At 36.3% G+C, this 15874-nt stretch overlaps 1 protein-coding gene across 6 annotated transcripts in view; it reads left to right on the top strand.

Moving 5' to 3' along the window:
• The window catches only part of LOC131675357 (cadherin-87A), a 943248-nt gene that overhangs the window by 26409 nt on the left and 900965 nt on the right, over positions 1-15874 (top strand). For all 6 annotated transcript variants that reach the window (XR_009303046.1, XM_058954308.1, XM_058954307.1 and 3 more), the window contains one exon: positions 10860-10918. Coding sequence is in view for 5 of the 6 variants with exons in the window: in XM_058954308.1 (XP_058810291.1) it covers positions 10860-10918 (59 nt within the window). In the remaining variant the exon portion in view is untranslated. The remainder of the gene's footprint in view (positions 1-10859; positions 10919-15874) is intronic.

The following is a 15874-nucleotide window of genomic DNA, read 5'->3' as shown; positions in this document are numbered from 1 at the left end:
GTTTAAAATAGAAAAAATAAATAAGTTAAATTTTAAATAAGTTTAGTTTTTTCTTTGGATTAAAGTTTTTTCGACGTAGTAACAGCCGACACAGCCAACAGAGAGTCGCGTTAGAGAAAAAGAGAGAGAGAGAGCGATATGTCCTGATATATACGTCGCGCTGAGAGCGTTTCCACAGGTCAGGACGCGCGCCACTGAGACTGAGGTGAGAGAAGGGACACCGCGAGCAACAATAGCCGTTCGAGTCGAAGCCGCAAGCACGTATCGACTGATGAGCTGCATTTGAGGCCTTGCCGATTTCGTGTGGCTTTCTATTAAGAAAGATAGCGATTTTGGCCTTGCCATCGATACCGGCTTCTCTAGGTGGATAGAATGCACGTATGCGGTGTGTCAAGAGTACAATTAACGCAGGTTTAATGCGAAGATAGCGAGTCGTTGTTGCATAAAAGAATTTCGATGCTCGACCGTTCGAAGAAGGTATGGCCGATGAAAATGTAAGTACCTTCTCGTACTTTGTCTCTCTCTCGGTTTGCTTGCTTTCTCTCTCTTACTCTGCACTGCTTCATTAAACTGCATTATGATAATTCTACATTTGTACCATTTATAGTTGTGATGGTGGGCCGTATGATTTTAAATTTCAAATGAAGGAAATAATTTTTTCTTAGTATTAAGACCGACGACAAAGTAAAAACCGTTTCCCATGAGCTGTGGGAACCGAGTCAAGTGTTGCAGGGAAATTTACCTTGGCAGTCTTCAAACGGCAATAAAATCTATAGTCCGAATTCATGTAAGCGTGCATTCCTTTTTTTATTGCGCTCTTCCGCTCCTCGCACCCTAGCACTTACATACAAAGTGCATGCAGCCTCTGAACACGTGGGCGTCGAGATGCCGATAAGAGAAGAGGGTCATAAAACCGCGTTTGCATCCTGTTCTCATCATAATTAACGAATTTTTTCCCTTTCAAACTAGAAATTAAGCATTAGAAATTATGATATAATTTTTTTTTTGATTTGAATATTTTAACTTCAGCAATATGTCAGAAATAATTTTGGCCTCTCAAAATCTTTTATCGAGTTTTCGCTCCGGAGCTTAGTTTTAAGCAGAAAATAGAAAAATAAAAAAATATACGTTAATTTTAATGAATTCAATGTTACTTAGTGAACTTTTATTGTAAGAAATTAATCTACACAGCGTAGCGTGCGAGATAATAAGCATCGCTCTATTTTTATTATATTTTATTATTACATAATTATTAATAACTATATTTTGCGGCGAATTTAATTGTAATATTGATTGTTAGTATTAAGTATTGTATAAGCTATGTATGGTCAATTAAATTCATTCCGACTTCGGTTATTTATTAATTACAAAATTTTGCACAAATTTTGGCTGCGAATGATACTCGAGGAGCTATCTCACGAGCTAAGGCCTGTACCCTTGCGTCCACGCCCCCGCTCCAACTAGGACCCGAAAATACAGCGAGGAAAATCAGAAGAGACAAACGGGCCAATTAACGCATCATTGTCCGCTCCATTCCTCCCGAAACCGAGAGGCTAAGAGAGGGACTTACCACCCAACCACCCACCTGATATAAAAAGGGCTGTACAAGACCCAAAGGGCAGTGTGTGGGAGAGAGTTTGAGTACCAGTGAGTGAGTGCTGAAGGAAGCACAGGGATCAGTTAACCAAGAAGTTAACCAAGAAGTTAACCAAGAAGTTAACCAAGAAGTTAACCAAGAAGTTAAGCAGCAAAGCAGCCAAGAAGACAAACAGACCAAGGAAAGCGAATCAAGCCAAGCAGCCAGTTCGAAACGAAGCGTCTCTGTCTTGAAAACTCGAAACATTTAATAAAAAGCAAGCGAACCAACAAAAAATTATCTGATTTATCTATCTCTCCTCTATCTTAGAAACAGCTCGTGGCTCAAAAATTCTTCCCTTTTCCTACTTTTTATAGGCTCCAAGTACAATTTGTAATAGGAAAACCGGGTTCTACTATTGATAGGACCCAGCATAACCCGCGCTCTCGGATTACAGCTATTGATTGGAATCAAAGGGCAGAAGTACAGGTTCAGTGACACTGTCCCCCTTAGTTTTAATAATTTTCGATTGGTGATCCCGCTAGTTTATGCGAGAAATCGCAGTACTAGCAACAACAGAACCCTGAGACTGCGCCAAGCCTCAGGTGCACCTGAAATGTGTCGTTGCCACGACGCACAGTGGGGCCAAAGTGGACAAATATCTCCATCAGCCACATTCTGCGATAAATTTCGATTAGTTGTATTTTAAACCTTTCAGGGTAAGCTACTCTAACAGTGAGCCTGCGACCAGAACCTAAAATAACTTATTTCCTACGAGACTCCTCGTACAAAATTCAAACCACAAAAGTTCACCTTTAATCATTTGCTAAACAATAAGTTAACAAACCCTATATCCATAAACGAACAAACCCACAAACCTTAAACTCACAAATCTCAAACCTATAAATCTTAATTCAAAATTCATTAGACTTAAAATTCTTAATGATTCAACAGAAAAGCATAAAAACTTCAAACTCAAACTTGATAAATGTAATCCCTTAAATCTCAATCACATAAACAACAAAACCACAACTCCAACACCTTCAAACCTTAAACCCACAAACCTTAAATCTATTAACCTCAATTTAACATTCTTTTGGCTCAAAATTCTTAATGATTCAATAGAAAAGCATAAAAACTATAAACCTTGTAATCTTTAATTCTATAAACCAAATCCTTACAACTATAAACCCAATACCCCATAGCCTCAAACTCGGAAAAACCGTTTAATGGTTTAACAAATAAATTGTAAACTTGATGCTCGTATGCTTGAATTTCTTAAATTCCAAATCCTAAAGTAAAAAATCTGAAACTGTAAATTTGAAAACCAAAAATTCCAAATCTCAACCACACCAATTTAACACAATACATAAGTATATAGACCTCTAATAAGTTCAGATAATATCTTTTATCTATACAAAATGTCAATGATGTTTAGTCGCGATTTTAGCTAAACAAAAAGTAAAGAAAAAATTTGAAAATTGATCATAATCCACATGTTTTTTTTTTTAAGTTGTTTAAAAACTTTCATCTTTTTTTAAAATGCATATCCGAATATACTTGGTAACTTATTTTAGTGAAAAATTGAAATAAAAATAAGTAAATGGCAATAAAATTAAAAGATCATGTACATTTGGTTTTCAATAGGGTCAAGTTTGAAATAAAATTACTAAACTTATATTTTTGAACTCTAATAGTAATGAATAACATATACATGAATTTGAATTTGAAATTCAACAAAATTTGAAACTTAGAATCATAAAGTAAGATGACATCAGTTTTTTTGTTTGAATATTGGCTTCTCAAGTAGTAGAAAAAAATTCGAAAATCTGTAACCCAAAATGTTAAGCTAGATATTATAAAGTTATGAATGTTATACCCATTATTTATAGACTTCAAACTTCCAGTCCAATTTCAACAATCATTAAAATCCTACAATATACTATATTTTAACCTGTTAACGGAGCGGGACGTATAAATACGTCGAAAGTAAACAATATCGGGTACGGGTAGGACATATGAATACGTCCTCGATATTTATATTGCGCCCTGAAACGTGCGGGACGTATATTTTACTACTACTATGGTAATACGTCATTCATACATGTCTTAGTGGAAAAGGACGCGCCCGTTATATGTTGCGTAATTAGAAAGGGATTTCCCCGGTTAACAGGTTAAGTATACCAAAGTATAGCAAAATTATAGTTAAAATATTACATATTTATTGTATTCTAATTTTGAAAAACGTTGTAGTATGTAGAGATTAATACCTACATATTTTTTGCGAAATCTGTGACAACTCCACGCATCGTATTTTATCTTATACTTTATAATTTTTTATTTTGTGACGGTAAACGTCAAATTAGCGCTGATAATATAACTTAATTGTTGCCTGTGAGGGCAGCACCTACCGGGGGGACGAAATTCATAACTAAGGAATTCGGCACGCGAGCAGACGGAACGCGCGCGATTGAAACCGAACTAGTGAAGCGTCAACCGTCAAAACGCCCGTTTGCCCTTGCTATTTCACCGTTGTCAATCCGAGTGCCGCTTGAATTAAATCACCAGTGGAATATCCAGAGCAGCAACATCCAGCCATCTACAATCGTTGCCGCCAAGGTGCCATACGATTGCCAGTTCGGAGCCAGATCAAGAGAGTGTGTGGGAGGTTTCGCCATCGAGGGCGAAACCATAACCACGTGCGCGTGTTCGCGACCGGCGATAAATATTCAAAACTGTTCCGCTCTGTGCGAGTTATTTGTGTTTCTTTCGATCGCCTGCAATAATAAGGTAAGCTGGCCAGCTTAATTTCGCGATCGCGGTTGCATGATTGATAATTAATTTCCGATATTCGAAGCGTGCGTGTATCGGCTCTAATAACAAAGAGCAGCGAGCGTACCGGCAAAGTGTGTTGTCGATGAGCGAGCATCAATGGAAACAAACGCGCGGGCCGACTTTGTGTAGTATTTGAATGATAATAAAAGGCTCCGTCCGTGTTATTAACAAGTAATTTTGACTCGCTCTTTTCGTATAGCTTCCACTCACTTTTCCCAGATTAGAGGACTTACTGGTTGACTGACGCCCGATTCCACATGCTCTCCGATTTATGTATTGAGCATAAATAATTACGCGCGTCCTTTTAGTATAATTGCGCGAATAAAATAATTAAACGGTTTTACCCCGTTACAATTTATTCTCATTGTACACTTAATTTTAATTTTGAAATGACTTTAATTCAACTAAAATTTCATGATCTGTGTAAAATAATTTGGGAAAATAATGGAACGAAAAAAGATAAATTATTTGCTTTTAGCTAAATTAAAATCAAAATATCCATTTCCTGATTATATTGAAAAAATTGTAAATGATACATTAAAGAAAACTTTTTTATCACAATTTATCTCAAATTGGTCTAGTGTTGCTCGAAACAAAAATCGTTTTATATCAAAATACAATAGTTTTTTAGAAAAGGATTTTGTTGTGGATTTTTCTGATTATCAATCTTCGACATCTACTAATACAATATCACATAATATTAACATTAATACATCATCTCAATCTAGTGATGTTCGAAAAGGTAGACCACGTACTCTTTTTGAAGAAGGATGTTCAGAGCTTGCTGCCAATCATGATAAAGATGAGCTTCTAGAGGCTCTCAAATTAAAAGAAAATCAAAAAGTATAGAATATAAATAATTTTGTAGCTATGTATGTAGATGTACGTTTATCTAAAAATAAGTACGATAAATTAAAATTTCATAATAAACGGATTTATGATTACCAAGTTTATCCTAAGTACAACAAAATTACAGAAGCTAAAGAAAACTGCTATCCAGAATACATTCTTAGTGATAGTAATGGTACAGAAGTTGATATATGTTTTTTATTAGTCCATACATTACAAAGAATATTGTAAACTTTAGACAAAGAAGTATTAAGGAATTCAACGGGTAAAACTATTTTACTTTTAGCTAAGTGGGGAATGGATGGTTTTTCTGGCTCACAAACAACTAGACAAGCCTGGCACTATCCATCAGAAAATGATCCATACTAATGATGAAAGCAAATCTACTTGTGAAAATAAGAGTATATGTGACTCGGATGCATTAGTATTTATAACAATATTTGTTCCACTACAATTAAAAACTGAAGACGATATTTTATGGACTAACAATAAATCATCTTCAGTTTCATATTGTCGTCCAATGAATTTTAAATTCACAAAAGAAACTGATGAAGTTGTTACCAAAAACTACGAATATACAAATATTTCGAAAAGTTAAAGAAAGTAGAAACTTATATTCTTCATTTTAACGGTATGTCATTTCATGTAAAATTTGATTTGAAATGCACAATGATAGACGGTAAAATATGTTATATTTTCACACGACAGAAAGCTTCAAGATGCTGCGATATTTTTACGGTTGGTCCAAAATTTATGAATGAGATTTCATATGTATAAAAACTTCCTTGCAAGCAACAACATTATAAATTTGGATTCCCAATTTTGCATAGCTGGATACGTTTTATGGAATATGTTTTGTACTTGTCTTATAATTTGGAATTTCAAGATCGAGGAAAATTTGAATGAAAACTATAAAAATTTCTCAACCAAAGATTACGACAGCTTGACAGTTAACATAAATACGAAACTTTCACTGTGATTGTCAAAAACGTCATCGTATACTCTACACCCCACGCAAGGTTACACATAAAAGCTACGCATCTAATAATCCAGTCCCCGGTGGAATGATGAATGTAATAAAGTTAAAAGACTGTAGAGCTTTGTATAAAAAGTGACAGTATACTGAAAACTCGTTGGATTTTATCGAGTACAAGAAATATCAATCTTTAATCAAAAGAACATTCAAATGTAAGGAAAAAGAATGTTTTCGTAAATTTGCCTCAACAATTAATTTTAATACTAATATCTCCTATGCGTGGAACAAGTGCAAAGTATTCAAAAACAAATGGACGAAAACCGCTAATCAACAAACAAAACAAAATTTATAAACAGAAATTGAATTAATACACAATTTAAATCCGGCATGGGTACAATCTGAACCTAAGCCCCTTTCTAAGAGTGAGAAAAATGGTTTTTTTGACCGTACATTCGATTTTGTAGAGTTCAACATCGCGCTTGATCCAAAAAATACCAAATCGGCCCCAGGCATAGACGGTATTGATTTCGACATTATTAAGAGACTACTAATAAAATTTTAGTTTCTCCTTCTAGATATGTATATAATGAAATGTACCGCATTCAATCATAGCCTGGTATTAGAAAAAATGTTTACATATACTTTACCACGAAATCAGATAACAAAAGGCTTATGCCTATCTTACTATTATCTTGTTTGTCCAAACTATTCGAAACACTAATAAAGAATAGGATGCAGTAGTGGGAGGAGAAAATAAAGTTATATCTGGGAGTCAGCGTGGTTTTCGGAAGGGGTACTCGTGTATGGACAATTTAGCAAATCTCTCTCTAAAAATTAAAGAAGCCTTTCTTCAAGGAAAAAAGGTTCTATCAGTTTTCTGAGATATAACAACTGCCTTTGACAACGGAAATGTAAACATACTATTTGATAAACTTATCTCGATCTGGTGTACTGAAAAAACGCTTTGTTTCATCAAAAACATTATTCACCAAAGAATAATAAATACTCATTTTCAAGAACCTCGCACTGTACATAAAGGCGTTTCTCAAGGCGGAGTGCTCAGCGCCTATTCATAATATACATAGTGGACATTATAAATAAACTTCAAAAGTGACAACTTTATCTCAGTTTGCAGATGAATTCGCAATTTATATTAAATTTGGTTAGCTTAAAAGAGGCAAGGCCATAATGGGAAAGGCAATTAACACTAAACCTACCAGAGCGGTCAAATGACCGCTCCTAAAGCCTAAAAAATGAATGTTTTTTAATTATTAGATGATAATTATTTGGTGTTTATTGTTTATGCTAAATTCTGTATTAATTATAATCAACTGGAAAAGATAATAACTGTTTATTTCAAAAGCGGTCATTTAACAGTCATTCTGTAGAAATAGATATATATAATATGTCGGTAGGTTTAGTGTTAAAGGAAATTTTGATACGGCAATGAAAACAGAGAATTCGTTAAGTTCCTCGGAGTCACTTTTGACTACGAACTCTCCTTCGTTCTACATGCGAATGATATCACTATGAAGTGTTCCAAGGCCTTAAACATAATTAAGTTTTTGAGTGAAACCTGGTGGGACGCCGATCCGATAACGCTACTTTGCTTATATAAGAACTATTTCAGGTCGATAATATAATCGATTATGGGTGCTTTATTTATTTCCCACGTATAAAAGCGTTGAGAAAAAAACTCGAAGTATTTCAATTCACAACAATACGCAAAGCTCTAGACTATTGTCCACAAATATCTTAATAGCGAAAGCTAAAATACCGTACATTAATGAGCGAACAAGACACCTGTGCAACAATTATGTAGTTAAAGCATATTTAAATTCCAGCTCATAATTACACAAAGCAATTATTACTTTTCAGAATTATATTAAGAAATTTAAGTTGAAAAGACATAAATCATTATTAAGTAATTGTATTAAAAATGAACTCGACAATCTTAAAAACATAGATGTAAAAAGAAATTTTCAATTCTATTGTGCAGATTACTATACGTTGGTCAACCTAGTCATACGAGGGTCGTTTGAAAAAATAAAAACTGTTTGATTTTTTTTAATAAATCTTTTTTATTTTTCAATATAGTCTCCTTTTAGGCTTATACACTTCATCCAACGCTGCTCTAGTTTATTAATCCCTTCCAATTTATAGGATTTGTCCAAGTCTGTAAAATAGGCATTCGTTTCTGCAATCACCTCCTCGTTTAAATAAAATCTTTTCCCCGCCAGCCATTTTTTCATATTAGGGAACAAATAGTAGTCCGACGGAGCCAAGTCTGGAGAATAAGGGGGATGTGAAACGAGTTGGAACCCTATCTCTATCAGTTTTGCGGTCACAACTGCTGAGGCGTGAGCTGGCGCATTGTCGTGGTGGAAGAGGGCTTTTTTGTGGGCCAATCGTGGACGTTTCTCTAGCAACTCGGTTTTCAAACGATCCAATAACGATGAATAATATTCGCCTGTAATGGTTTTACCCTTTTCCAGATAGTCGGTGAAGATTATTCCTTGCGAATCCCAAAAGACAGTCGCCATAACCTTCCCGGCCGAAGGAATTGTCTTCGCCTTTTTCGGAGCAGATTTCCCCTTGGTAACCTATTGTTTAGACTATTCTTTGGTCTCAGGAGTGTAGTAATGTATCCATGTTTCATCTACAGTGATGAAACGACGCTTAAAGTTTTGTGAATTTTGCTGGAACAGTTGCAAACCATTCTTGCAACACTTCACACGATCTCGTTTTTGGTCAATCGTGAGCAATCGCGGCACCCATCTAGCGGATAGCTTTTTCATGTCCAAATGATGGTGCAAAATATTATGTACCCGTTCGCTCGAGATGCCTACAGTACTAGCAATCTCACGCACCTTCACTCTTCTGTCAGCCATCACCATATCATGGATTTTATCAATGATTTGTGAAGTGGTAACCTCAACAGGGCGTCCAGAACGTTCAGCGTCTTTTGTGCTCATATGGCCACTCCGAAAATTTTGAAACCACTTAAAAACCATTCTAATCGAAGGTGCACAATCACCATAATGTTTATCAAGCTTCTGTTTAATCTCCTGAGGCGTTTTGCCTTTGAAAAATTAATGTTTAATCAATACACGAAATTCTTTTTCGTCCATTTTTTTACAATCACTCGATTTCTTTGATTGAAACGGATGTAAAACGCAAAGTAATTGGCCGATCTGGCTGAAACTTGGTGTGTGCTCTTCCAAGATGTGCCACTAACTGAAAATAACCTTGATACGCACTAGTAGCGCCATCTCTCTGACTTTGCACGGACTTTTCAAACGACCCTCGTAATTAACACAGAGTTTGGCCGTTAACTCCAAGTATGCGCAAATCCAAACAATAAAGTGGTAGACATCTGCATACAAAGCAAGGCATTGGCGATATACACAGAATATAGTAAAACTAACGAACACATAGGCTCGGTCTGTGTATGTCCAGAACTTAACACACCATACGTAAAATAGATTAACAACAACCCCTCTCTATATACTGCAGAGTGTATTGCTTTGAGCGTAGATATTGTGCTTTCCCATCGCGAAAGATACATCAATGTATTTACAGATCCGTTAAGTTGCCTTCCAAGCATTAAAATCGAAAAACATCAATATAAAAATAAATCGTTTTATTCTTCAGGTAAAACGTAAATATATTGATTTTTTACTCGAGAACAGGAGGATCTATACAGATCTACGTGGATATCTTTTGATATAGGCATAAAAGGTATCGAATAGGTCGACTCTTTAGCCAAATTGGCCGTAGAACTTGAATTGTACAACATTGAAAAAGTACCGTATACTGACCTGTATGAAAAATGTAGAAAATATTCTTGGAAAAAAACAGTCAGAACTATCAAAGACTTAGCCTCTACTAAATATATAAAATATTTCAATCTTTTTTTTTTTTGAAAATTGTAGAAAAATTTGGTTTACAAAACTCAATCTAAAACAAGATCAAATTGTGACTATTAATAGAATAAGAGATAATTGTTTTAACGTAGTAGCTTTCTTGGCCAGAATTATGATCATAGATAATCTATTATGTAAATGTATCTTAGCAGAATAAACTATAAATCAGGTAATTTGGCAATGTAGTCTTTACGATACATTGATCGTATATTTATACTACTAAGCAAAGCAAAATACACTCTCTTGAATGTAGAAATATTTTTACATGACCTGTGCTCTAAAGCATGCCTCTATTTATTATCCTTTCTGAAAAGTTGTAATCTCCAAGTCTAGCCAAGCTACATTTCAACGTTTTCAATGTTTTACCTTCGGACATAAATTCTTTTATATATTTGTACGATATGTATAATGAACATACTATTTAACAGAAATAAGCATATAATTATACTGCTTGAAATGCTTTAAATAAAAGAAAAAGATAATATTACGAGCAATGCTTCACATTTCGGCACTTGGCGAGCATATCTAGCAGAGGGGTGAAGCCCCATGAGGGTATGCGTGTGTGTGTGTGGAGAGAGAAAGAGACATAACTGGTGTGTCTCGTTATAACTATTGCATGCGAACATCGATAGTCATAGGTTCTTTATTATGTCATTTATTTTTCTATATAAACACGTTCATTCTTTTTTGATTGCAGCTGGTTTACAATAATTCGAAGAAGTGTACTGGGATCTTTGCTGTTAGCTGTATGTACCGGTAAGTACACTGAAAATCCTCAACATGATTACTTTATTAATTATTTATTTTCTTCTAACAATAGTAGTCAAGTTCTTGAATAATAAATTGAGTAAAGAATTGTACAAGATCTTATGTAACTTTTTGTACAAGATCTTATCAGTATTCCTTGATTATCATAGTTGCAACATGAAATAAATTGTTGTAAAAGTTTTTTTATATTTTAAGTCAATGATATGAAAACATGTAATGTTTTTAACGACGTAATCTGTCTATAATTCAATAAACTAATCGTCGGACGTACCAAACTAGATAAGTTCATTGAATCGTGTACAAATAGCATATTTGAATATAATCTGTTACTTTAAAATGTCCGAGGGGAAGTAACAAAAAGACTTAGAATAATTTCTGAAAAACTCTATCAAATAACAAAATAAAGAGAATACACTAGGTCTAAAGGGACCTATAGGTTGCATGAAAATAGCAATGAAAACTGTCGGGCATATTCCGGTTTTGCTCCGAAATTAGGAGAATATCCGCTCCTCTTTCCCTCGCGGTCTAAATGGCCAGATCTTGTGCCTCTCTAGATCGACTGAGGTTAATCTACAGGATATCAACTTTAGGAGCGTTTGCCATCTCCTTGCTTTCGATCCAGCTTCTCCCTAGCTATTCGAAGCGCGACGCATTTAGCATCTCTCGTCCTATGATCGTAAGGTTCTCCGATCTCCTCGCAGGGTCGGCACTTGTATTGCTTTTCACACCCAGCAGCTAAATGGCCAGGTTCTCCGCATCTGTAGCACAGGTTTTCCTGAATCTCGTTCCTTTTTGGACACTCCGATGCGATATGTCCAAATGCTAAGCATTTATAGCATCTCGAGATTATCCTCTTTTCTCGGACGGAGGCATTCACCCATCCCACTCTAATCCTGCCTGATTTTAATATCTTTTCAGCAGCAGTAGCTCTTGGCGCTGTCGCTATAGCTATTCTTGATCCTCTGGGTCCTGCTCTAAGGCTCTTCACCTCAATTTGCTCTGGTGTGACTGCTTCAAGAGCTGTCAAGATGGCTCCTTTAACCTCGCTTTCTGTGATTCCGGCTTCAAGGTCTCGGATTTCGAACGTAACTTATGGTACTAAGGCCTTCACAGTTAGCTGATCACCGACAGCCGTACGTACGGCACCGCTCACGTCTTCTAGCTTGGAACCTTTTATGAGCTCCAAGAGCACGTTCCCATCTCTGGTTTCTCGTATCTTTCCTATTTTGGACCCGACTTCCTCGTTATTAGCATTCTTCTTTAACAGCTTCAGCATTTCAGCATAGCTTGTATCGCTGTCCTTAGGCTTCCTTATAAGAACCGCCTCTGCTTTGGGCCTTGGAAGCCTTCTCCTTGGCGGTGACACCCTTGGCGTTGTCGACTCGCGTCGTGCCGATCGGCTTCTACCACGCCTATTTTTTCTTTTTTTTCCCTGGGCTACTTCCTAATCCTGCTACTAGGTGGTTGGGGTTCCAGCATCCTTGTTTTGGACCTCCGATACTCTTTGTGATGTGCCATTTGTTGGTTGAGTCTTCTCAAGGCTAGCTTGACGCATCGCTTCTGGTTGTTCAACTATCATTCGTTTACCTCGGTTGCCGGTGATGATCACTTTCGATGTTCTATTCGCAATGGGCGGGCTAGCTGCTGCCCTCTTCTGTCCCTTATTTCCTTCAGGTTGTTGAGCTGTCTTCTCTAGTTCAATTCTGAACTGTGCTTTATCTTTCTGGTTCTTCTTGCAGCTACTTTTTAGCCTTCTCATTAGTGACATTGCGGCTTCCTGTCCATTCTTCACCGCTTTATGGATATTATTCGCATTTTTCGTAATCTCGTGGATTTCTGTCATCTTCCTTTCTAGCTGGTAAAACAGGTCCTGTTCAGCCCTTTCACTCTGCTCTATATCCTTCCAGCGTTTCAGCCAGATTGGTTCCTTCTGTGTTACACTTGTAGCATTTACTGTCAGCCCAGCCAAGCTTGCCACTGCGCTGGTAGGGTTTTGCTCCTCTATTGCCTCCTCGAGTTGCTGAAGCTTGCCAGCAGAGCCATTCTCTACGTCACTTGTAGCATTAGATACTACAGGGGCCGAGTGACCAACCCCTGCAGCACTGCGGTCATGGAATGACGACGTCGGGGAGCCCGCTTGCTCATTCCCACCAGGCGCCGGTACTAGGGTATCCCTCCCTTGCACCGTAAACGGTTCTCTTCGAGTTGTACTCGCCATGATTGGTTTATATTCGGAGCTCCTACTCCTAGTCCGTAACCCTGGACAGGGTTTGTGTTTGGTCCGCGAGAGGTATTTTATTTCCCTCAAACCCTCCCGCTATTAGCAAGCCAATAGCAAGCGAGCCTCCCTATCCGCCACCTGGGACGCGCTACGTCGGGGTTCACCTCCCCGCCCACTTACACTACTATGTAGGTCCGTGGCTATCTATCTATCTGTCTGTCTGTCTATCTATCTATCTCTTTCTCTCTCTCTTAATTTCTCTATTACTCGCGAATTACAATCATGTACACGTGTATGTATATTCTCACATTCATCATTCGCTTTAGCTATTTTCCATGTTACAATGGTCTTCAGCTTAAAAAATTAAGGCTTTGAATTTTGTACATGCTATATACGCGACGAGACGCAGGATCTCTTTCTGTTTGTCGATTGAAACGCTGTTTGCGATTTTTCACTATGTGTAAGGTATAAAAATATAGTAGTTGAATGTATAATCTTATTTAAATATATTTCATGTTTATACAATTTATGCACCTGGCGATTGACAAAAGAAATCGTGTTTGCGATTTATTTGTATACATGACAATTTTCATATAGTGCAGTTTTGTTCTGCGTGATCATAGCTCGATGTAATGTAATGTATAATATAATATAATAAATGTAACAATATTCAAGAAAGCAAAGGGTCACAAATTGTAATGATATTTATACTTAGATATAAGAAAAAAATAGTTCGATTTCGCAATCAAATTAACAGTATTATATGATTATAATGTCTAATTATATTAATATAAGAGTTATGTTATTTGCTATACAATATCTTCTTATTATTATTTTAATTTTTATCCTCTAAAGTAATTTTATTTTTTTTTTTTTCATTTTGTATTACCATCCGGTATTAATGACTTATGTTGTTTTGTTCTAATAATTAATTAACGAAACACTTGTGCATTTTATGGTTCGTGTAATCGATGAAATCAATAAATATTACTCATATATAGAATTATTACTTTATTAGATATAATAATACCGTAGGGTTCATATTTGGTTCTTAATATTTGCGTATATTACTAGTATCTTTTGAATTAACTCGTGCTTTCTTTAATTTACATTTTTCTTCAGTAGTGACGATATCAATGAATTTCTGTGATGTCAAGCAATCAGACTACACTTTTTCAAGCAGTCCTTACTTTTATTTTCTTACGACTTTTTCTTCCATACTGGTTTTTTAGCAATAATTTTGTTATTAAAACTATCTGTATTGTTGACAAATAATTTTGAAGACATTATTTATAACCGGTTGAAAATTTTCTTATATTTCATCGCATTATTCATCATATAATTAATAACAAAATTCAGATTGAACAAATCATGGTTTCTTCGCTCTTTTTTTCTAAAATCGAGCATTTAAAGGATTTATGATCTGTCGTCAAACTGAAAATTTTTTAACCGTGGAATAAAACCGTGTCCAAACTGTAAAATTTTCATAAACATATTCATGATTTTGTTTCTCAAAAAATATGAGCAAATCAAGAAAATGGCCAAGAATAAGAAGTTATTAGAATAATACTTGATTTCCAAATTATAAAGGGACCTCTCTCGCACGCGATTATACCATGTGATTTTTCGTTTACATTTCCTCCCCAATCCAATCCTTGGAACATGTCACAAATTATTAATACAGAACATTATAGATCATCCCGTTGAATGTCATACCAACGTAATAACAATTAAGTACTTACTGAGAAAGTCTGCTTGACCGTCAACTATGACTAAAGATGGCTTAATCACTCGGACGTCACGTTGTCTAGGAGCTACGTTGGATATTGTTAATTTTCAGAGCGGGCCGTAGCCAACGTTAATTGTTAATTTTCAACAGCCGCGTGAACAAATTTCAAGTCGATCACGCACATTGATCGATATATCGATTGCGTACAAAGCGTAACAATTCAATGGGTGATAATCCCAATGTTACAATTTTTAATCTTAATATACCGTATTGTCATAGTTTAATTTGTTAATTTTTTTTGCCATCGCTAATAAATATTTTTTATCTATATGTTGTAACGGGGTTGCTACCGTTTAATTAATTTATTCGGACGATCGTGTAGATGGGCGTGCGTAATCACCTATATCAAATACGAAAGTCGGAGAGCAAGAGGGAATGGGTGTCAGTCAACTAACTATCTACGGGAGTGAAATCAATACGGCGTGAATAAGGTTAATATCGCTGACCGAATCTTTTATTATCTCTTAAATGTCACACTAGAATTAGTCCGCGTGTTTATGTTTACAGTGGCGCTAGCACGACGACGACATACAGAGTCGAATCGCTCGCCGCTCTTTGTTAGCAGAGCTATTACATGCACGCTTCGCTTCGAGTACGGAAAATTGATTATCATGCATGCAATCGCGGTCGCGAGATTAAGCTGGCCAGTTTACCTTTTTAGCAGTCTTGCAAAGAACGGATGAGCAAGTCACACTCTCGTAACGGTAAAGTTTGTATGTTCTCTGTCGCGGATCACGAATTCGCGCGCACACGATTTTCGCCCTCGATGGCGAAACCTCACACACACACACACTTGATTCCGTAGGGGAACGACGCTGCTTCAGTTGGCTCAGGTCGACACTCCGTATAGCTCGGTAACAACAATCGGTTGATCTCTGGGACACGTTCGGGCAATTAGGTCGGGAACCTCAATTTTTGTGGCCTCCGTATCGGT

Source organism: Phymastichus coffea, unplaced genomic scaffold (assembly GCF_024137745.1).
Source record: "Phymastichus coffea isolate CEN01 unplaced genomic scaffold, Cenicafe_Pcof_1.1 PCOF00020, whole genome shotgun sequence".
In the NCBI taxonomy this organism is placed as follows: domain Eukaryota; kingdom Metazoa; phylum Arthropoda; class Insecta; order Hymenoptera; family Eulophidae; genus Phymastichus; species Phymastichus coffea.
Note: the sequence above shows the minus strand (reverse complement) of the source record. Positions and strands in the feature narration are given on the sequence as shown.